The sequence below is a fragment of the Prionailurus bengalensis genome, chromosome A1 (assembly GCF_016509475.1).
Source record: "Prionailurus bengalensis isolate Pbe53 chromosome A1, Fcat_Pben_1.1_paternal_pri, whole genome shotgun sequence".
Taxonomy (NCBI): Eukaryota; Metazoa; Chordata; class Mammalia; order Carnivora; family Felidae; genus Prionailurus; species Prionailurus bengalensis.
This window is the reverse complement of record NC_057343.1, coordinates 144,988,621-145,012,075: the sequence shown is the minus strand read 5'-3', so window position 1 is coordinate 145,012,075 and position 23,455 is coordinate 144,988,621. Positions and strand designations below refer to the sequence as shown.

Below are 23,455 nucleotides of genomic sequence, written 5' to 3'. Positions count from 1 at the left end.
CGATCTCGCGGTCCGTGAGTTCGAGCCCCGCATCGGGCTCTGGGCTGATGGCTCAGAGCCTGGAGCCTGTTTCCGATTCTGTGTCTCCCTCTCTCTCTGCCCCTCCCCCGTTCATGCTCTGTCTCTCTCTGTCCCAAAAATAAATTAAAAACGTTGAAAAAAAAATTAAATAAAGGAAGAAATTAACCTGTCAGGATGACAATTGTATTAATCATGTTTTTTAATTTTGTTTATTTTCTGATGCTTTGATATCTTAGGGCCTTGTTGACAGTGGATGGACTGCCCCTCCCAAGGTTAGCTAATTCCTAGAGATAGAAAATAACTTGCCACAGAATGTGGCAAACCAACCAATGTATGCATTATGTATGCAATGCATACACAATGCAATTATGTATGCAAACCAACCAATCCAGAATCCATATACTCCAAATATCTCCTTTATGAGGCTCTCACAGGGCTCTCTCATTCAAGGCAACTACCCGCCTGCCCTAATCAAGCCAGGATCAGGTACCAAACAACCAGAGACAGCTCCTACACCTCAGAAACCACCAAAATTATTCAAACTAGCCAATCCTAAACCTGCTTACCCTGCCTCATTCATTCTTACAGAAACCATAATGAAGGGTCTTTCCCAAGTTTTCCCCTTACTACTCTGCCTCCAGGCAGACCCTGGTACTTTCCCACATTGGCCCTATGTGATGTAGAATGCTTGCCTCCTCTTGGGAATTTTAAGTAACAAACTACATTTTTCAATATAACTGTCTCCTGATCTGTTGGCTTCAACATATGTGAATAGCAATAAAACCTACATTTTAAAACAAGAAGGCACAGTCTCCTTGGAAGTCACGATTCTAAATAAAATAATAGTTAAGTTTATATAGCCTTGTTTAGTGCCAATATTCCTTAGCTCTAAGTCACATTTCTAAGTCATTTCTAAGTCTCCAAGAGAAGAGGACCAGATCTGAACGATAGTAAATCCACTAAATTTACTGGAGCTGCCCATTGGCCTTCCCATGGTGACATCCTAACTCCTTGTATACCTTCTTTGAATGTCTACAATTCTTTTTTTTTAAAGTTTATTTATTTATTTAAGTAATCTCTACACCCATTGTGGGGCTCAAACTCATGACCCCAAGATCAAGAGACACACACTATCCCCCCAACCCCTGACTAAGCCAGCCAGGCCCCCCTGAATGTCTACACTTCTTAAAGGGAAGGCCAGGAGAGGAAAATCTGGCAAGAGTAGCTAACACAACAAATCACAACAAAAACAATTTAAAAGAATTTCAATTAGCTGAAACATTGGATCAAAGTATAAGGATCATGAGTAGGCTACATTTGGGTTTTGAAAATCAATTGCTTAAGATTAGAAAATCAATAATTTACATGGAAAAACTCTAACAGTTTTAGTTAGATACTAAGCTAACAAGTTTGTCAGGACTCCTAACAGAGCTAAGACTATATTGTTAAAAGATTAACCAGTTTCTACTAGTGAATCTTACTACTGGTAGAGCAAATCTGAAATAGTTTTTTTAATTCTAGATAGCACATCGTACAATATATATGTAAGAAGATAAAGATAATAAAAAATCTAGGAAAAAAAACGTTAAAAGAGGTGAAAGAATTGATATCACTTAGCCAGAAGATAAAAGACTCAATTGAGATTAAATAGCTGATCTTAAATACGGAAGGAACTGAAACACTGACTTAGTCCAGAATCCTCCAAATTAAGATAAACTGGCACCAGAAAATTCAAGTCGCAGAAATATATTAACGCTTTAGTTCCTAGAGCAGTTTATCTACAGAAAACTCTGTCCAAGGAAGATATGAACCACATTTTTTTGGAAACAGGCAGAGGATGGATGTTGATCAGAGATTTAATGAGATTCATTTTAATGAAAAATCTTTAAACTCTTTTTAAAGATTGAGACAGTCTATGTATTAACAATTCTAGATTCAGTGGGAAAAGTTGAAATTAATGATTGAACTTAGTTACATTTTTGGACTTCAATCACATACATGACTTCTTAGTTTTATTTTCATATTCAATAAGTATTGGTTATAGTGGCAGAAATTTAAATTTTGATTGTCAGGCAAAAACTTTCCAAAGGTTCTTCTTACCAATTTCAAAACAAAAAATTGCTATTCTGTACCTGCAACTTTGAGTCCTATTAATATGGAGAATTTGGGACGCCTGGGTGGCTCGGTCAGTTGAGCATCCAACTCTTGATTTTGGCTCAGGTCATGATCTGGCGGTTTCTGAGACTGAGTCCCACGTTGGGCTCTGTGATCACAAAACAGAGCCTGCTTAGGAGTCTCTCTCTCTCCTCTCTCTCTCTGCCCCTCCCCAGCTCATGCATTCTCTCTCTCTCTCTCAAAATAAAATAAACATTTTTTAAAAACCTGGAGGGGCGCCTGGGTGGCGCAGTCGGTTAAGCGTCCGACTTCAGCCAGGTCACGATCTCGCGGACCGGGAGTTCGAGCCCCGCGTCAGGCTCTGGGCTGATGGCTCGGAGCCTGGAGCCTGTTTCCGATTCTGTGTCTCCCTCTCTCTCTGCCCCTCCCCCATTCATGCTCTGTCTCTCTCTGTCCCAAAAAATAAACGTTGGAAAAAAAAAAAAATTAAAAAAACAAAAAACCTGGAAAACTTTAAAAATGCTAATTCTTTTAAAATAACAACAAACCCATTCATGTTAGAATAAATAACTATATTTTCCAAAATATACTTAGTGAAAAGAGTGGTATTGTTTTATGGTTTCACAAATCCCTTTAATCCTTGGCTTAATAGAAAACAGCTGGATTGTCCTGTTTCTGCATTCAATCTGTTATGCTGTTTTAGTTGAAACATATGAAGAAAATATGGCTTCACACAAATGTATAATTGTAAAAGGAAGAAATAATGGGCTTTTCAGATAATTGCGGATAGTCTTCTTTGATACTATACTTAAACTTGGGTAAGTGGCAGTTTCTTAAAAGTTTAGCTATAATGTGGAATCTGAAACTACATCAATGAATTTTCATATTCTATTACATTATATTCACTGTACTATCTTGCAATTTGAATGGATACCTTACTCATGCAAGGTTTTATAATATCATGGACTAGTCATTTGGAAAATAATGAATCTTTGAGTTATTCAGATCTTCCAAATATTGACACATTTTATTATAATACATTATGTTATATTAAATTACATTAAAAATAACATTTATTAATATTGCCACTGATATCAGAAAAAAAGTCTTTAAGCATTGGGAATTGTCAAGTTCACAATGATGGATTCAAGTTTATTCAAATTCTAATTTTTCATGTAAAAGCTCAGGTTTTGTAACTGGCAACAGATACTGTCAGTTGTTTTCCTCGAAGTGACAAACTTGCTTTGTTCATTTTTGAGAAAATATTTGCCAAATACCCAAGACTGAATAATTAGTCTGTCAGTTGTTCTTTCCAGGAAATATTTTTCCCATGAAAAAAAATGACTAGCTCTGTTTGCAACATGTGCTTTTCTTTAGGACAACCACTGAATTTCAGTATACACCAGAACTATTCTGTGTTTACCTCCCATTTTGTCACACAGACTACATTAAAGAGGCAAGATGTTAATAAACGTTCAATAATAATTTTTGCTGAATCATTGATGATACTTCTAAGTCTTTTTTTTTTCCTTTCTAATGTGAGTGTGTGGCAGTGGAGAATATGATTGCTAACTGATGCCATGAGCTTGATTTATACTAAGACATCAACAGTTTCACCCACCATTGTTTTTCCAACATCATCGTATTTACACGAAACAGGCAAATCCTGTTTTTTGTGTGTGGAATAATAACAATTTCACAAATGGTTTTGACCTCATGAATCTCCTGAAAGGGTCTCAGGGGCACTGAGGGGTTTGTGCGCCACACTGTAAGAATAACCGGTCTAAGAAAATTACTGAGGTTTTGTGTTACCCGTCCATCCATCCATCCATCCCATTTGTTAGGGGCCTATTCTGACCAGACATCATATAAAAATGAATAGTTTCTTCCTCTAAAACAACACAGCTGAGAACAAAACACAAACCTGTAAAATAATTATAATCCAGCAGAGAAGGTACCTCAGGAGAAAGCCCACAGGTCTGCCTGGGGAAGTCATGAAAGACTCCTTAAAAAGCCTTGGTTTAGGGGCTGAGCTCAACAGGCTCTGTGATGAGGTCATGGCTCTCTACTTTAATCCAGAGTTTTTGATCATCTCTTGAATTCACAAAGTAGCAAAAGACTCTCACAGTCAATATTTCGGTTAAGATTTTCAAACTCTTATTACATTCTTTCATCCCAAGGAAAACATAAAGAAAAAGGCAATGACCAGCCTTAATGAACATTCTGTAGTGGCAAGCAAGCCCAGAAGAGTTCAGCCACCAGATTTAGTCAGACTGATTCCTTTCTTAGGCAGAAGAATAGAAACAAGAACCTCCCTACAGGGCAGGGGGCTGAGTGGGCCCTGTTTTCTCTCTTCACTTATGGTGGGACTGTGGAAATAGTTATATTATTGAAAATTATGGAATAATTAAAATATGTAGTAAATTAGCAATTACTTAGAGAGTCTTTAAGAAACTGGTCCAGTTAAAAAAAAAAAAAAGAGCATCCTTTCTAAAGTTAGAGTAGGAGGTGAGTGAGTTAAGGGACAGGCAGATGGGGTTTTCAAGCGTTCTTTCCAAGTTGGTATAAAAGAGCAATATCAACAAATAACTGAAAAGTATAGTTACACGTGGCCTCTGTCCTATCTTGTTTGGGTTAGTAGCACCACTTGACCTTCTGTTACCTAGCAAACAATATATTCACACTGTGCCTGAGTGGCTCAGTCAGTTAAGCATACAACTTCGGCTCAGGTCATGATCTCATGATTCACGGATTCAAGCCCTGAGTGGGGTTCTGAGCTGACAGCTCAGAGCGTGGAGCCTGCTTCGGGTTCTGTGTCTCCCTCTCTCTCTATGCCCCTCCCCTGCTCACACTCTGTCTCTCTCTCTCTCTCAAAAATAAACATTAAACAAATTTTTTAATTAAAATATAGATTCGCTAGATTCTTCCCTCTCTCCCATACTCTCCATTCAACGAGCTTAAAAACTCTTACAAGTTCTCCCTTTGTAACCTCTTTCCTCTGTTTCTTGAGCATTTCCATCTGCTTTTGCTACCACCTTAATTCAGGGCTTCATCTCCCTTAACTTCAAGAATTCCAGGGGCGCCTGGGTGGCGCAGTCGGTTAAGCGTCCGACTTCAGCCAGGTCACGATCTCGCGGACCGGGAGTTCGAGCCCCGCGTCAGGCTCTGGGCTGATGGCTCGGAGCCTGGAGCCTGTTTCCGATTCTGTGTCTCCCTCTCTCTCTGCCCCTCCCCCGTTCATGCTCTGTCTCTCTCTGTCCCAAAAATAAATAAAAACGTGGAAAAAAAAATTAAAAAAAAAAAAAAAAGAATTCCAAATCTTCTTCTCATGCCATTATAAACACCTTTCTAACACTCAAAACCGGTATTAAAACTCCCCTACTTAAAATGGTGCAATGAGGGGCGCCTGGGTGGCGCAGTCGGTTAAGCGTCCGACTTCAGCCAGGTCACGATCTCGCGGTCCGTGAGTTCGAGCCCCGCGTCGGGCTCTGGGCTGATGGCTCAGAGCCTGGAGCCTGTTTCTGATTCTGTGTCTCCCTCTCTCTCTGCCCCTCCCCCGTTCATGCTCTGTCTCTCTCTGTCCCAAAAATAAATAAATAAATGTTGAAAAAAAAAAATTTAAAAAAAATGGTGCAATGAGGGGCGCCTGGGTGGCGCAGTCGGTTAAGTGTCCGACTTCAGCCAGGTCACGATCTCGCGGTCCGTGAGTTCGAGCCCCGCGTCGGGCTCTGGGCTGATGGCTCAGAGCCTGGAGCCTGTTTCCAGTTCTGTGTCTCCCTCTCTCTCTGCCCCTTGCCCGGTCATGCTCTGTCTCTCTCTGTCCCAAAAATAAAAAATAAAAAAACGTTGAAAAAAAAAATTTAAAAAAAAATGGTGCAATGAATGATTCCTATGGCCTAAGAGAAAAGGAGCCAGCTCCTTGGCTCAGAAAATGAATCTGGCCCCTGCCTCAGTGCCCAGCCTCATAGTATGGTGTCTTTATAAACTTTTTGAACAGGTCAGATAAGTCTCTTCCCTCAGAGTTCCTCTGCGCGTGTGCCTTTGTCTGAAAGACCCTTCCCTCTCTTACTCTACCTAGTGAATCTTACTCATTCAAGACACACCTTTAAGTGTTTTCTCTCAATGAGAACAAAATGCTGTTGCCACAACCTGGTGTATAGTTCCATCAGAGGAGTTACAGCAAATATCCAACTTATTGTCTACAGATCTCTCTTCCTAGATTTTAAGATCCTTGAGGCAGAAATCATTTCTGAATTATTTGCACAGCTTCAGTCCATCAGACATCAATTAAATGCCTGCCTCTTCCTTCCTCTCAGTATTCCTACTAAGCCCTGAAGACACAAGTGACTGGACAAATCGAGGTCCTTGCCCAAAGGATGTTAGATACAAAGAAGGGAGAGAAGCAATCACAGTCACAAGTAAAAGAATGACACTGGTGTGGTACACTGGACACTAGAACAAAGACCCTGAGCTCCTGCTGCTGAGGTCCCAAGAACTCCTAGATCCTGCCCGGCTTCTTCCAAGACCTGGTTATCAGGTGGTCTTCGTTTCATTTATTCATTATACTCCCATTTTCTAGATAAAAAGTTCTTCAGTGCTACTATCTTCATCTTTCTATCAGTGAACTTTTCCTTGCATTGATTCATGGATTTATTATTATAAGCAGATTGTAGGCTCTTACTAGGCAGGCTCATACCTTAAATTTCAAGATGAGAGATAGGGCATTTTTCTATATATTCACTAGGTACTTAATTTTCATAATTACAAGGAAAAACCCCAAGATTTTAACTCCAACAAACAAGCAAGTAAGCAATCTGTTGTGAATAATCTTTAACAATTTCCCACTTCGTAAATGAGTATATATCTGACTAATTAGTAATGACATCACTTTTACAGGGCCATATCAACCATACTTTTTTTTTTTTTTTTTTTTTAGTGTTTATTTTTGAGAGAGAGAAAGACAGAATGTGAGCAGGGGTAGGCAGAGAGAGAGGGAAACACAGAATCCAAAGCAGGCTCCAGGCTCTTAGCTGTCAGCATGGAGCCCAATGTGGGGCTTCAACTCACGAACCATGAGATCATGACCTGAACCAAAGTTGGATGCTTAACTGACTAAGCCACCCAAGCGCCCCTCAACCGTACTTTTCAAAGCTCTGATTTTTTTTTGAACAATTGGATCTCGTACCAAAGTCTCTTCTAGGACCAGGATTGCTCTGCCAAACTTGGGAAATAGCCCTTGGATGCCATGAGTTCTCAACACCAAACATTAGAGTTGAGAACCTGGAGGGGAAAAATAAGTTATACATATTTTGTGTCTGGGAACTTCTTCCCAAATATTTTCCTATGTATACAAATGCATATAATGTCATATAACTTTACATAAATAGGATACCAAACATCTGTTTTGCAGCCTGCAAGATAACATCTTTCCATATTGATAAATGTAGAGTCTCACTGTTCATATAGTATTGTATTGCATTCTCCTACATTAAGGCCTTTTTATAATTATTTATTTATTTGTTTGTTTGTTTATTTATTTATTTATTTATTTTTAATGTTTACTTATTTTTGAGACAGGGAGAGACAGAGCATGAACAGGGCAGGGTCAGAGAGAGGGAGACACAGAATCTGAAGCAGGCTCCAGGCTCTGAGCTGTCAGCACAGAGCACGACGCGGTGCTAGAACTCACGGACTGCGAGATCATCACCTGAGCTGAAGTCGGCCGCTTACCCACTGAGCCACCCAGGTGCCCCTATAATTATTGTTTATTAACTAAGTTATGAAGTGTCTGTTCTTTTGCCCATTTTTAATTGAGTTGTTTAGCTTCTTTTTAAGAATTAGTTTATAGGAGTTCTCCAAAGATTCTGAGTATGAGACCTTTGTCAGATAGGTATTAATGGAGTCTTTTAATGAGAAGTGTTAAATTTTGATAAAGCCTATTAACCCATTTTTTTCTTTTTTTTAATGTTTTATTTATTTTTGAGAGAGACCTTGAGCAGGGGAGGGGAGAAGAAAGAAGGAGACAGAGGACCCGCAGCAGGCCCTGTGCTGATGGTAACGAGGCCCATTCAGGGCTCTAACTCAGGAACCCTGAGATCACAACTTGAGCCGAAGTCAGACACTCAACAAAATAAGTCACCCAGGCACCCTAATCAATTTTTTCTTTTATGATTAGTGTTGTGTTATGAGACATCATTGCCTTGGATGTGGAGGAAATAGGAAAAAAATTGGGAACATCTGACAATTTTATATGTCAATTATACCTCTACAAAGCTGTAATTAAAAAAAGAAATTGTTGCCTACTCCAAAGTCACGAAAACATTCTCCTTCATTCTCTTCTAAATCCTTAATTTTAGTTTTCATATTTGGACCTAAGATTCAAGTCAAATTATTATTGGTGTATGGTATGAAGTAGGGATTAAAGTTATTTTTTTTCCATGTGAATATCCACTAATAATTTATTTTCAACAGCATACATTTTATAATTCCCTTACATATTTTTGTTCCCAAAAACAATTTAAAATACAGCTCTAAATCTTTTTTTTAGTCTTTCAACATTTTTTATTATATCATTAAAAGTATCATTCATAAAATTTCCATTTTTTAAAATTAGGATATAAAGATGAATTAGAATTTGTACCTTGACTCTATAAGGCAACTGATGAATTCTTTATTTGTTTTATTTTGTTTGTCTTTTCAAAACTTCTTTTATTTTATTTTATTTTATTTTTAATTTACATCCAAACTAGCATATAGTGCAACAATGATTTCAGGAGTAGATTCCTTAGTGCCCTTACCCATTTAACCCATCCCCCCTCCCACAACCCCTCCAGTAACCCTCAGTTTGTTCTCCATATTTATGGGTCTCTTCTGTTTTGTCCCCCTCCCTGTTTTTATATTATTTTTGTTTCCCTTCCCTTATATTCATCTGTTTTGTCTCTCAGAGTCCTCATCTGAGTGAAGTCATATGATTTTTGTCTTTCTCTGACTGACTAATTTTACTTAGCATAATACCCTCCAGTTCCATCCACGTATTTGCAAATGGCAAGATTTCATTCTTTTTGATTGCCAAATAATACTCCCTTGTGTATATAAACCACATCTTCTTTATCCATTCATCCATCAATGGATATTTGGGCTCTTTCCATACTTTGGCTATTGTTGATAGTAAATACAGCTTTAAATCTTAATCTAAGTGATACTCAGCTGATAAAGTTCTCAAAATAAAAGAATTTTGCCTTAAGATTAATATTTTTAAAACTATTATCAAGGGTCAAATAATCAAGTAGCAAAAATAATCTTCTGGACAAATTAAATTTTATTTAAAACCTCACTGAAATACAGTTCATTTGGAAAATTTGTAAACTAAGCTTTACTTTTTATTATAATTTTAAATTATTCTTTGTTCCAATTGTTAAAATTTTGTAATTATAAAATTTTATCTTTTGTTTTTGGCAAACAACCATAGAAAGTGAAGTTTTAGATATTATTTGACAAATAGGACTGTATTTAGTTGGAGCTAAAATTTAAAGTGGAAATATAATTGTCTTCTTTAAATACTTCTATGTCTACAATGTTTCATGTTATACTCCTCACTGTATTTGTCTACAATGGATATGATCATATGACAAGTCTAGAAGAAGGGAACTAACCTTGTCTGTTGAGTACTTACTATGCGTTGAGCATTGAGCTAGATCCTCTATTACATGAATCTCAATCTTCATAACAACTACAAGAAAATCCTCATTTCCCCTCCATTTTATAGATAAGGAAATCAAGATTCAATGAGGTTAAATATTTCCAAAAATCTATAGCTAGTAAGGGACAGAGGTGGGGCTGTAAGGGAAGTCTATCTGAATTCAAAATTATATTTTCACTATATACCACTTTATCTTCTGGGAGAAAATGGCTGATAAACCAAGGCAAATTACATATCTTAGGACATTCATTAGTAAGTTTCTTTTTAATAAATGAAAGAAGTACATATTTTTCTGAATACCTTGCTCAAGACTAAGCCACATACTATAAAGGACAGTTAAGAATGCACCCTTGGGGCACCTGGGTGGCGCAGTCGGTTAAGCGTCCGACTTCAGCCAGGTCACGATCTCGTGGTCCGTGAGTTCGAGCCCCACGTCGGGCTCTGGGCTGACGGCTCAGAGCCTGGAGCCTGTTTCCGATTCTGTGTCTCCCTCTCTCTCTGCCCCTCCCCTGTTCATGCTCTGTCTCTCTCTGTCCCAAAAATAAATAAACATTGAAAAAAAAATTAAAAAAAAAAAAGAATGCACCCTTACCATGAAGGGCTTTATAACCTAGCTGAAGAAATATAAATAACATGTATGACATAATTAGTGAACAATATTAAATAGTTAAAATTAACTGTTAAAGGAAGGTCTGGAGACCATTGATGTTGCAGGCATTTTTGAAATGAAGCACTGAAGGTCACTGAATTGACTTTTAGAGTGGGCTACATTGTGGATGGTCTTTAAGAGTAAAATTCAATAAAGTTGCATGTAAGAGGACCCTGGAGGTTTCTAATTTGCAAGAGGCACTTATAAAAGCTTTCTTCAGCAGAAATACTCAGAGCATCTCTGAGTAGAGTGTGAACAATGAAGACATGAAGAACAAGTTTCTGAAGTTCTAGTAGTAAAATAAGGTGAACTAAGGTGGTGCTGGTGAGAAATGAAAATCAAATGATGTGTCACTAGGATTAAAATTCTACTCTTCAAGCTTCTCTGGAAGATAGTGTGAAGGTTCCTCAAAAAATTAAAAATAGAACTACCCTATGACCCAGCAATAGCAGTGCTAGGGATTTACCCAAGGGATACAGGAGTGCTGATGCATAGGGGTACTTGTACCCCAATGTTTATAGAGGCACACTCACCACTAGCCAAATTATGGAAAGAGCCTAAATGGCCATCAACTGATGAATGGATAAAGAATATGTGGTTTATATATACAATGGAATACTACTTGGCAATGAGGAAGAATGAAATCTGGTCATTTGCAGCAATGTGGATGGAACTGGAGGGTATTATGTTAAGTGAAATAAGCCAGGCAGAGAAAGACAGATACCATATGTTTTCACTCATATGTGGATCTTGAGAAGCTTAACAGAAGACCATGGAGGAGGGAAAGGGGAAAAAATAGTTACAAACAGAGATGGAGGAAGGCAAACCATAAGAGACTCTTAAATACAGAGACCAAACTGAGGGTGGATGGGGGTGGGGGAGATTGGAAAATGGGTGATGGGCATTGAGGAGGGCACTTGTTGGGATGAACACTGGGTGTTGTATGTAAGCCAATTTGACAATAAATTGCATCATAAAAAAAAAGAAACCATGTGGCTAAATAGAAAAAAAAATTATGCTCTCCAGTAGTATCGTACTCACTATAGATAAAATATTATGATGGAAATAAAGAATACAAAATACATACACAGTTGCCAGCATGCTCCCAACAATATGGAAATGTTAGATCCATCTAATTTTTTTTTTTTTTTTTTTTTTTTTTTTAAATTTTTTTTTTCAACGTCTATTTATTCTTGGGACAGAGAGAGACAGAGCATGAACGGGGGAGGGGCAGAGAGAGAGGGAGACACAGAATCAGAAACAGGCTCCAGGCTCCGAGCCATCAGCCCAGAGCCTGACGCGGGGCTCGAACTCACGGACCGCGAGATCGTGACCTGGCCGAAGTCGGACGCTTAACCGACTGCGCCACCCAGGCGCCCCTAGATCCATCTAATTTAATCTATATTGTTTTCAGTAAGTGGATTTTATTCTGTCATGAGAAAGGTGCTCACCTGTGTGAAAGAACATTTTTAAAGCCCTCTTACTCTTCTGTAATTTCTGAAATAACCAGTTCTCCAGGAAAAAAGAAAGAGGGTGCCAGAGTTTTGTTGAATCTCTGTAATACAAGTGGCAACAAAATGTGATTTATATCCAAACTATAACATGTAAATTCTTTCAATTACCTTCGGTATATCAAAATCATATTTTTATAAAGGTTTTTAAAGCATAATATTCCTAAATTATTATTAGAACAGGCCCACTGAAATATCTTATTTCCAAATCTTTTTAAAAAAATTTTAATGTTTATTTATATTTGAGAGAAAGACACAGCATGAGTGGGGTAGAGGCAGAGAGCGACAGAAGCAGGCTCCAGGCTCTGAGCTGTCAGCATAGAGCCTGACATGGGGCTTGAACCCATGAGCTGGACATGGGGCTTGAGTCCATGAGCTGTGAGATCATGACCCAAGCCAAAGTTGGACACTTAACTGACTGAGCCACCCAGGTACCCCTCTTCTTTCCAAATCTTTTAAGTAAGTACAGTATCATAAGGATATATGCCTAATAAAGTAAGCACTAAATGTTCTTTGATTAGATGATGTGGAGAATAAATCAATCATCATAATTTATGTGGTAATTAGTTCAGACCAAAGCAGGGGATTATGAAACCAAAACATGAAATAACTTAGAAGAATCTTCTTAGAGATTAACTTTGACTCCAATGGCTTGTTTAAATTCATGGTTTTGTGGTTCCAAGATGTCATAGAAAACTTGTTTTTTGTCAAAATGGTCTCTAATGCAAAGTAAATCTTCAATGGAATAGTTATCATTTTTCCCAGTCCAAATAGTCAGGCTGTACCTGCATTAAAATAAAACAGAATTATACAGTGAAAAGTAAAAGATAAGAAACAGTGATGAGGAATTCCAATAAGCCTAAAAATAGTTACTCTCATTTATCTTTAACCCAAATTCACACAGACAAAAAAATTAATTAGCAGTGCTAGAACATATAGTTTCTGTTTCATCAACATCAAAAGGACTAGAGAGAAAAAAAAATTCACATTGCTGTCAGCTAAATTAGGTAACTGCTATATCTGAGTTACAGGAATGTTAAATGGCTTTGGAAACCCAGACTGGTAACACTGAAAATGGGCCAAATTTTGGACAAAAAAACTAAAGAGACTGTATTGCTGATCAAGGAATCTGTTCCCTACACAAAAGCTACACATCTAACTTGTTTTTTTTTTTTTCCAGCAGGCTGGGTAGAGTCAAAAGCATGACTGCAAGAGATTATGAAGAGATGTAAATGTCACTGATATTACCAACATTCATATTCACTTATAAATGGCCCTGCTCTCCCTTCTGGTCGGTGGCGGGTGGTGGGGGGGTGGGTTACATGAGATATAAGAATGCCAAGAGATGTCACTAAGGATGCCAAACAGAATAAATTCAGATCCATTTCTGGAGTTAAAAAAACAATAATAACATACGCAGATTTATTATGAATGTGAAGAATATATTCAGAATTTTAATGTTACTTAAATTGTATATTCTTTCAGTAAACATTACTTCTATTAAAGTACTCTTGTCACAGTGCACCTGAGTGGCTGAGTTGGTTAGGCATCCAACTCTTGATTTTGGCTCAGGTCATGATCTCACAGTTGATGGAATCAAGCCCCACATCAGGCTCTGTGCTAGCAGCATGGAGCCTGCTTGGGATTTTCTCTCTCTCTCTCTCTCTCTCTCTGTCTCTCTCTCTCTGCACCTCCCTTGCACAGGCTCTCTCTCACTCTCTTTCTCTCTCAAAATAAATAAACTTAAAAAAAAACTCTTAAAAAATCCACAATACTCCTAATGCATCAGAGACTGAGAAAATGCAAAGCTGGTAAGTAGCTTCACATTTGTTTTCCCCATAAACATGTCAGAATCCAGGAAGAAATCTCCAAAGCACCTCTTCTACTATTAATAAGAAATAATCTAACCAAGGTATATGTTCTTGCTATGTTGACATATTCCTGTCCTTAAGGATGGTGACATCATTCTGGAAATGCAACAGAGAAAAGTATTTTGAATTTCATTCCATAGCAGCATTATGTGGCAAACCAAAAAGAAATTTTAAACTACAAGCGAGGATACACACACACACACACACACACACACACACACACACACACAAATAGGAATCACTTTACAAACTATATTTCTTATGACTTACCAAGACTGAATCAGAAAGAAATTAAAAATATGGATAGATCAATTACTAGTAAAGAAATTGAATCAGTAATTAAAAACTTCCTAATGAAGAAAAGCCCAGGACCAGGTGGCTTCACTGGTGAATTTTCTAAACATTTAAAGAATTAAAACCAATTCTTCTCCAACTTTTCCAAATAACTGAAGAGAAGGAAACAATTCTAAATTTATTTGACAAGATCAGCATTATCCTGACACCAAAACTAGAAAAGAAGACTACTAAAAAGGAAATCTATAAACCAATATCCCTGACGAATACAGATGTAAAAATTCCCAGTAAAATACTACCAAATTGAATTCTGCAGCACAATAAAAGATCATACACCATGATCAAGTGGGATTTATCTCTGTGATGCAAAGATAGTTCAACACACACAAATCAATCAATGTTACATGTCACATTTAATAGAATGAAAGAAAAGAATCATATGATCATTTCAGTAAGTACAAAAAAGCATTTGACAACATTCACCACCCACTCATGATAAAAACTCAGTAAATTAGGCTCAGAAGGAACATATCTCAACATAATAAAGGCCATATATGACAAGTCCACAGCTAACACCATACTCAATGGTGGCAGGATGAAAACTTTTCCTCTAAGATCAGGAAAAAGACTAGGATGCTCACTCTCACCACTCCTATTCAACACAGTACTGGAAGTCCTAGCTACAGCAATCAGGCAAGAAAAAGAAGTAAAAGCTATAAGAATTAGAAAGAAAGAAGTACAATTGTCTCTGTTTGCAGATGACATACTTTTATACATAGATTTGGTATAAAGACTCAACCAGAAATCTGTTAGATGTAATCAATGATTTCAGTAAAGTTGCAGGATACAAAATTAACATACAAAAAAAATCAGTAGCATTTCTATAACAGTGAAATTTCTGAAAAATAAATAAAGAAATTGATGTCATTTACAACAGCATCAAAAACAAAAGACATAGGAATAGATTTAACCAGGAAATGAAAAATTTTTATGCTGAAAACTGTAAGACATGGATGAAAGAAATCAAAGAAGACACAAAGAAAAGGAAAGGTATCCTGTCTTCACATAGTGGAAGAATTAATATTATTAAGATGTTAATCCCACCAAAAGATTCAATGCAATCCCTATCAAGATTCCAATGGCATTTTTTACAGAAGTAGAAAAAAAATCTCCTAAAATTTATATGGAACCATGAAAGACCCTGAATAGCCAAAGAAATCTTGAAAAAGAAGAATAAAGCAGGAGGCATTATACTTCCTGCTACTATATAGCAATAGTCATCAAAACAGTGTGGTATTGGCATAAAAACAAATAGACAAAGAGAACAGAATCAAGAGCCAAAAAATAAACCCAAGTGTAAACTGCCAACTAGTATTTGACAAGGAAGCCAAGGATATTCAAAGGAGAAAAAAAGTCTCTTCAATATATGGTACTAGGATAATTGGATAATCACACGGAAAAGAATGAAATTGAACCTATATCTTAAACCAGTCACGAAAATTAACTTGAAATGGGTTAAAGACTTAAAAATAAGACCTGAAACCATAAAACCCCTACAAGAAAACATAGGAAAAAAGCTCCCTGACATAGGTCTTGGTAATGATTGTTTGGATATGACACCTAAAGTACAAGCAACAAAATAAAAAATAAACAGGTGGGATTAAATCAAACTAAAAAGGTTTCCCCACAGCAACAAATTGAGAAAACAACTTAGGGAATGGGAAAAAATATTTGCAAACCGTATATTAGGTAAGGAGTTAATATCCAAAATACATAAAGAACTAACAGCAAAAAAACCTAACAGCGATAAATTATAGCAAAAAAACCATCAAATAGCCCAATTTAAAAATGGGGAAAGACATTTTTCCAAAGAAGATATATGAAAGGCCAACAGGTAATGAAAAGATACTCAACATCACTAGTCATTATGGAAATGTTAATCTAAACCACAATGAGATATCACCTCATACATGTTAGTATGGCCATCATCAACAAGGCGCAAGATAACAAATGCTGGCATGGATGTTAAGAAAAGGGAACCCTTGTGCACTATTGGTAGGATTATAAATTGGTGCAGCCACTATGAAAAATAGTATGGAGGACCCTCAAAAAAATAAAAATAGAACTACCATATGATCCAGCAATTCCACTTCTGGGAACATATCCAAAGGAAACAAAAACATCAATTCAAAAACATCAATTCAAAAAAATATCTGCACCCTCATGTTCATATCAGCATTATTTACAATAACAAAGACATTGAAACAATCATGTCCATCAATAGATGAAGGGATAAAAAAGTTGTAGTATATACATATATACAATGTAGTATTATTCAGCAATAAAAAAATGGGGAAATCCTACCATTTGCAACACGATGGATGGACTTTGAAGGCATTATGCTAAGTAAAGCAAGTTAGACAGGAAAAGAAGTACTGTACAATCTAACTTATATGTAGAAACTAAAAGAAAAACAAAACCTTCACAGAAAAAGAGATCAGTCTTGTGGTTACCAGAGGTCGAGGGTGGGGAAGGGGTAATAGAGGAAGGTGGTCAAAGGTATAAACTTCCAGTTATAAGATAAATAAATACTAAGGATGTAATGTACAAAATGATGAGTAGAGTTAACACTACTGTATGATTACATAGGAAAAGTGTTTAGAGAGTGAATCCTTTTTTTACAAAAAAAAAGGTTATTTCTTTATTTTGAGAGAGAGAGAGAAAGAGAGAGCACAAACAGGGGGAGGAGTAGAGAGAGAATCCCAAGCAGGCTCACAGTGTCACACAGATCCCAACGCAGGGCTTGATCCCATGAACTGGGAGATCATGACCTGAGCTGAAATCAAGAGTAGGATGCTGAATCAACTGAGCCACCCAGGTGCCCTGGGAGTAAATCCTAAGAGTCCTCATCACAAGGGGAATTTTTTCCCTTTTCCTTTTTTTTCTTTTTACTGTATTTATATGAAAAGATAAAGGTTTGCTGAACCTATTATGATAATCATTTCACAATAAATGTAAATCTAACTATCATGGTGTATATATTGATGTATTTCAATTATTTCTAATAAAACTGGAAAAGTACTTTAAAAACCCTATATTTTTGCTAAAATGGCATCTATTACTTTATTTGAACACCGTGGTGACACAGATACGGATTTAGATTAAAAAAAGAGCTCTACAAAGTTACTGTACCTCTTTTAATCCTCTCTCTATTATATTTAAAGTGAAATAGGAAGACAAATTGCCTAAGGGTACCTTAAATTATGTCCATTCAAATCAGTTCTCAGGTTTTATTTTTTAAGCCCTTTTCATTATGAAATATATAGGAAAAACCCATAAAACCATAAATATGAATTTTAACAAATTATTATAAAATGAACTCCAGTGTACCCAAAACACAAATCAAGAAAGAGAGCACACCATCACCATCACTACCTTGGGAGGTACCTGTATGTCACTGTGCTATCACAACCTCTCCTCTCCCCTGGAGACCTCACAACCTTGACCTTGGTGGTAGCCATTTTCTTGTTTTTCTTTATTTACTGCCTATATATCCATCTGTAAAAAGTACAGTTCAATTTTTGCCTCTTAGTTATTTTTATGTAAATGGAATCATATGGTATATAATATTTTTTGGTCTTAGTTCTTTTACTGAATATAGTTTGTGAAATTTCTCCAAGTTGAAACATGTAGCTGCAGTTAATCCATTTTCTTTAGAATACGGTTTAGCATTATCTACTAAAGTAGAAACTATGAATACTCTATGACCTAGAAATTCTATTCCTAGATATTCCCTCCCTATACAACCTTTATAAATGTAGGCATATGTACACCAGGATGTGTGTGTGTGTGCATGCGTGTGTGTGTATGTTCACAGCAGCAATCCCTGTAACAGTCAAAACCATGAAACAATCCAAATGTCATTCAATAATAAAACAAATAAATTGTGACATACAAATAATAGAATATATACTTCTTTGTATAGTCTCTATTAGAGCCCTTTTGACATACAAAAATATTTCCCAACTCTGTGCTTAATCTGTTCATGCTCTTCACGGTATCTTTTGACAGGAACAATTTCTGAATTTTAATGTATTCAAATTACTCAAACATATTCTTTATGGCTAGTGATTTTTATATCTTAAGAATCCCTTCTTGGGGTCTGGGTGGCTCAGTTGGTTGGGTGACCGACTTCGGCTCAGGCCATGATCTCGTAGTTTGTGAGTTCGAGCCCCGCGTCGGGCTCTGTGCTGACAGCTCGGAGCCTGTAGCCTGCTTCCAATTCTGTGTCTCCCCCTCTCTCTGCCTCTCCCCTGCTCATGGTCTGTGTCTGTCTCTCAATAATAAATAAATGTTATAAAAAAATTAAACAAAAAAAAAAGAATCCCTTCCCATCCCCAATGTTATGAAGATATTCTCTAGTGATATATTCCATTAAAGCTTTGCTATTTTACCTTTCATATTTAAAAAAGACTGTGAAAGAAATGTTGCTAAGAGGGGTACCTGCGTGGCTGAGTCGGTTGAGCGTCTGACTTCAGCTCAGGTCATGATCTTGTATTCATGGGTTTAAGCCCCACATCAGGCTTCCTGGAGCCTGCTTTGGATTCTGTGTATCCCTCTCTCTCTCTCTCTGTGCCCCTCCCCTGTTCATGCTCTGTCTCTCTCTGTCTCTCAAAAAAAAAAAAAATGTCGTTAAGAGAATTCCAAAATTAGAAAGAGGCAAAAACAATTCAACAAAAATAAACAAAACAAAAGAGAACTAGACGGAGAAGTAGATAAATCCATTTGGTGCAATGCCATGGAGCCAAACACAAGGGAGTTTCAAACTGAAGGGGGTAAATATGAGTACTTAATTGTAGAGTTTAGGAATTTGACTTGTATATGGTTGGGTTGAGCGTTTGACTCTTGATATTTGGCTCAGGTCATGACCTCACACTTTGTGAGGTCCAGCCCTAAGTCAGGCTCTGTGCTGACCGCACAGAGCTTGGAATTCTCTCTCCCTCTCTCTCTGCCCCTCTCCTGGTCACTCTTTCTCTCAAAATAAATAAAGTAATCTTAAAAAATAAGAATTTGACTTGAACAGAGTGCAATATTCAAATGAGAAATTTTAGGAAAGAAAATGACTTCATAGAACGTGAGAAAACTGAGGTAGTAGTAATGAAAGAAATAGGAGGTAGAAACTTCTTATTTGAACATAGCAGCCTAAAGTCAGCACTGCCTCTTTTTCCTCCTAGGAATTACCCAGGGGCAGCAAAAAGAACAAAAGAATGAAAATAGAAACCCCATCTTCAATGAAATTAAGAAAGAACTGAAACTAAAAATTATAAAACAGGTGAAAAGTTTCCAACAGTAACAGAGATTAAAGCCAGATGAGTATATAAGGAAGTGAAGAGAATTTGCCCATGTCTGTAGATTACAGAGAAAGCCTACCAAAGACACTTCTAGATGAGGGGCAGACTCTACCTAAACACTTTGCAACAGTGGGAATGGCATCCCTGAGCTACAAATGGAGGCTTTCTTGGGGTAGGTTTGGTCCCAAGAAGTTATAGAAACAAGGAAAGAGTTAACACAGAAAAGTCACAGTTGTGCACATCAGACTATTTAGTCCTGTGTAAACTCAAAATTTTAAATGTAAGCAATAGATAAAAGATTCTACTTAGAGATACCACAACTGCCTACCTCTATTCACTGGGAAACGTTAAAGGCTAAACACACTCACACATAAAACTCTCTGGTCATAAGAAGCATAGTTCTAATTCCTCTGCAATATGCACTTTGGGCAAGTAGCCTGTCCAGAAAAAAAAAAACAAAAACGACTTTTTCTAAAATGCAGTAATTGGGGCACCTGGGTGGCTCAGTCAGTTAAGCATTCAACTTCAGCTGAGGTCATGATCTCACGATTCTTGGGTTCAATCCCCACATTGGACTCTGCATTGACAGCACGGAGCCCACTTGGGATTCTCTCTCTCTCCCTCTATCTCTGCCCCTCTCCACCCCAAATAAATAAATAAACTTTAAAAAGTAAAAAAATAAACTGCAGTAATCAAAATAAAATAAGGAGAAGTACAAGAGTATAAGAAAATAATAAGGATAAATAAATGGCAGATGGAGAAATAAAAACATCATCTTTAAAAAAACTGTCAGATATGGGCACCTGGGTGGCTCAGTCAGTTAAATGTCTGACTCTTAATTTCAGCTCAGTTAACTGGCTTGAGTCCCATGTCGGGCTCAGCACTGACAGTACAGAGCCTGCTTGGGATTCTCTCTCTCCCTCTCTCTCTGCCCCTCCCCTGTTCATGGGCACCCTCTCTCTCAAAATAAACTTTAAAAAAATTAAAAAGTAACAAAATAAAAAACTATCAGAGAGCTGAAATATATGTAAAATTTAAAGAAAACCATCAAGGCAGATGAAAGCCATAACCAACATTTTTTAAATGATGCAACTGCTTCTTTGAAGAGCACAAAGCAGAGATATGAGCTATGGAAGAGGTTGCAAGATGGTACCGAAGACATAATGAAACACTAATTGGCAGATTATAGGAAAGAAATAAAGAATTAATACTATTATAGAAATAAAGTGAAGTCTGAAGATATACGAGGAAAAACAGGCATTGTGGAAAATACTGTAAGAGATATAGAAGACAAATTATAAAATCAAGAAAAATAAAATCCAAACAAATAAAAAGCAAAGAAAGACTAAAGAGAAAATAATAGATGCCAAAGATAGGCAACAGAGATCTAAATATTCATAACTAGAATCCCTGAAAGAGAAAACTTAGTTTACAAATAAAATAAAACAAGTGTTTCAAAATATAATTCACAGACGTATTCCAGAAAAGACATTTTAATCTATATACTAAAAACAACACTTTCTACATTCAGTTGTCCCCCAATAACTACTGCCAAATCAAGACACTTAAAAGAGGAAAAAAAAATCAGACTGGCTTCACCCTTTTCCACATCAACACTCAGTAGAAACCAGAGAAGCAATATTTTCAAAATCCTCAAGGAAAGGCACTGTGAGCCAAGAATTTTATAGACAGCCAATTTACCATTGACTATAAAGTCCAAAGTTGACAATAAAAGAAAAGTACAGTCAAAATTAGGTGAAAGGGGTAAAGAAGTACACTAATTTTATTATTGTTCACAGGAAGAAATTAACAGGTATCTTTAAAGAAGCAGCTTAAGCATACTTTATGGAAATTACAGTCATGAATAATCAAAAGGGAAAAATGAACCTCACAAATTATTAAAATTAAAATACAAAGCAAAGGAAACAGCTACAGTGAAGTATTTTCAGGGGTGACTGGGTAGCTCAGTTAAGTGTCAGACTCTTGACTTCGGTCCAGGCCATGATCTCATGATCATGATCTCATGGTCGTGAGATTGAACCCTGAGTGGGGCTCCACACTAAGTGTGGAACCTGCTTAAGATTCTCTCTCTCCTTCTTTCTCTGCCCCTCCCCCATTCTCTCTCTCTCAAAAAAAGAAATGTTTTCAATGCTATACAAAGTAACAAGTATGCTACTTCAAAAAAAATGACAGAAACAAGACCAAACAAGACCAACATATCTGTCTTTTTATAAATAATGTAAATAAGTTAAACTCTTCTTTTAAACGGCTACTAGATTAAATTAGTGGGAGTCAGGTATCTAAGTGTCTGATAAGAAATTTATAACAAAGAAAAGACTGCTAGAAAGAACCCTAAGGGGTTGGGGTTGAAATTTGAATTTCATTATGAACTCATGGATTTTATATATGTACATATACACATAGAAATGGCTATAGATGTAGGGGTGCCTGGGTGGCTCACTTGGTTAAGTGTCTGACTCTTGATTTTGGCTCAGGTCATGATCTTACAGTTCATGGGATCGAGCCCCGCATTGGGCTCTGCACTTGGGCTCTGCACCTTGCTTGGGATTCTCTCTCTCTCTCAATCCCCACTCTCTATTAAAATAAATAAACTCAAAAAAAAAATGGTTTTAGATGTATATATTGTTGTGTGTGTATATGTGTGTGTATGCATGGTGTGTGTTTGTACACACAAATACACACACACACATACACACACTGTAATCACACATATACACAGACAAGTATTTACTAGCTCTGTCCACTGAGATGTCCTAGAAGCAATGACACTCGAGTAGCAATGATCATACCAAACTCCCAGATTTCACTTTCTAAATACTATCCGCCACTGTAGTCAAGCAGTTATCCTTGAAGAAGTGGTCAATTTGAGCACTGGGACAGGGAAAGTACCTAAGTCTCCTAAGAACACAAGCATGAGAAAAATGAGGAAAATATCAAACTGATCCAAGTTGAGAACATCTTTCATAATAAAAGCCCTGTCATTTTTTAAGACTGTCAAGTATATGAGATTGGGAAAGACTGAGGAACTATTCCAGACTGAAGGAGACTGATGAGACATGACAACTAAATATAAGACATGTTCTCAGAAGGTTTCTTGGACCCCAAGGAAAAAAGAAGCATTTTTTTGAATGGTTGATAAAATCTGAATGGGTCTGAGGACTGCATGGTACTGTTGTATTAATGCTGGTTTTCTGATTGGGAGGCTGCATAGTAGTAATATAGAAGCCTGCCTTTGCTTGAGGAAGTACACTCGGGAGTACTTAAGGATAACAAGGCATCATGCCAGGAAAAAATATAAATAGAAAAAAACCCAGAGAAATAATAAATAAATGCAGGAAAAAGTTAACAATTGGGGAATCTGGGTAACAGAGATGTAGAAAGTGTTTTTGCAACTTTTCTATAGGTTAAAAACTATTTTTTTAATGACAATAAATCACTCTTCAAAAAATGAATGAAAAATAAAACTATAAATTTATTTTTCAAAAAAATATATAGCCAAGTATTCAGGCCAAAGACAATGTGAGTTCAGGTAAAATATCAATCAACAGACCAAGACCTTTTAATAATAAACTTATAATTAACTCTTCATTGAAGAGTCTGGGAGGAAAAGAGACTGAGTCTACCGGGGAGAAATCAGGACAACTTGAGAGACCATAGGTGGGTGATTGCGAACTGGGGGAGATAAAACAGGCCGTGTAGGCATGGAGGGGAGGGATCCCCTTCCACCCACAGACAAAGGGAAGAGAAAGAGCAGCTGGGGAAGCGTAGGGCTGTATCTGGACAAGGGAAAAAAACCCTTGGACTGGGATGGAGATGGGTCCCATCTCTAACTGCAGGTCCCATCTTTGGACTGGGGCCCGCTGCCCCGCTCGCACACCTGGGGAAGAGGGTAGCCACCCGGGTTCAGCGGTAGATCGGGGTGC

General features: G+C 37.1%; 1 protein-coding gene across 5 annotated transcripts in view; it reads right to left on the bottom strand.

The window, feature by feature from the left end:
* Window positions 1-165: 165 nt before the first annotated feature.
* The window catches only part of FAM151B (family with sequence similarity 151 member B), a 47,988-nt gene continuing 24,698 nt past the window's right edge, over window positions 166-23,455 (bottom strand). The window contains exons 6-8 of one of the 5 annotated variants that reach the window (XR_006299140.1): window positions 11,936-12,039; window positions 7,322-7,416; window positions 166-2,284 (exon numbers count right to left, since the gene is read on the bottom strand). Coding sequence is in view for 4 of the 5 variants with exons in the window: in XM_043593000.1 (XP_043448935.1) it covers window positions 12,621-12,780 (160 nt within the window). In the remaining variant the exon portion in view is untranslated. Of the gene's footprint in view, window positions 2,285-7,231; window positions 7,417-11,584; window positions 11,617-11,873; window positions 12,040-12,504; window positions 12,781-17,252; window positions 17,719-23,455 lie in introns of those variants that run through there. The other 4 variants (XM_043593018.1, XM_043593010.1, XM_043593000.1 and 1 more) reach the window with 4 other exon arrangements.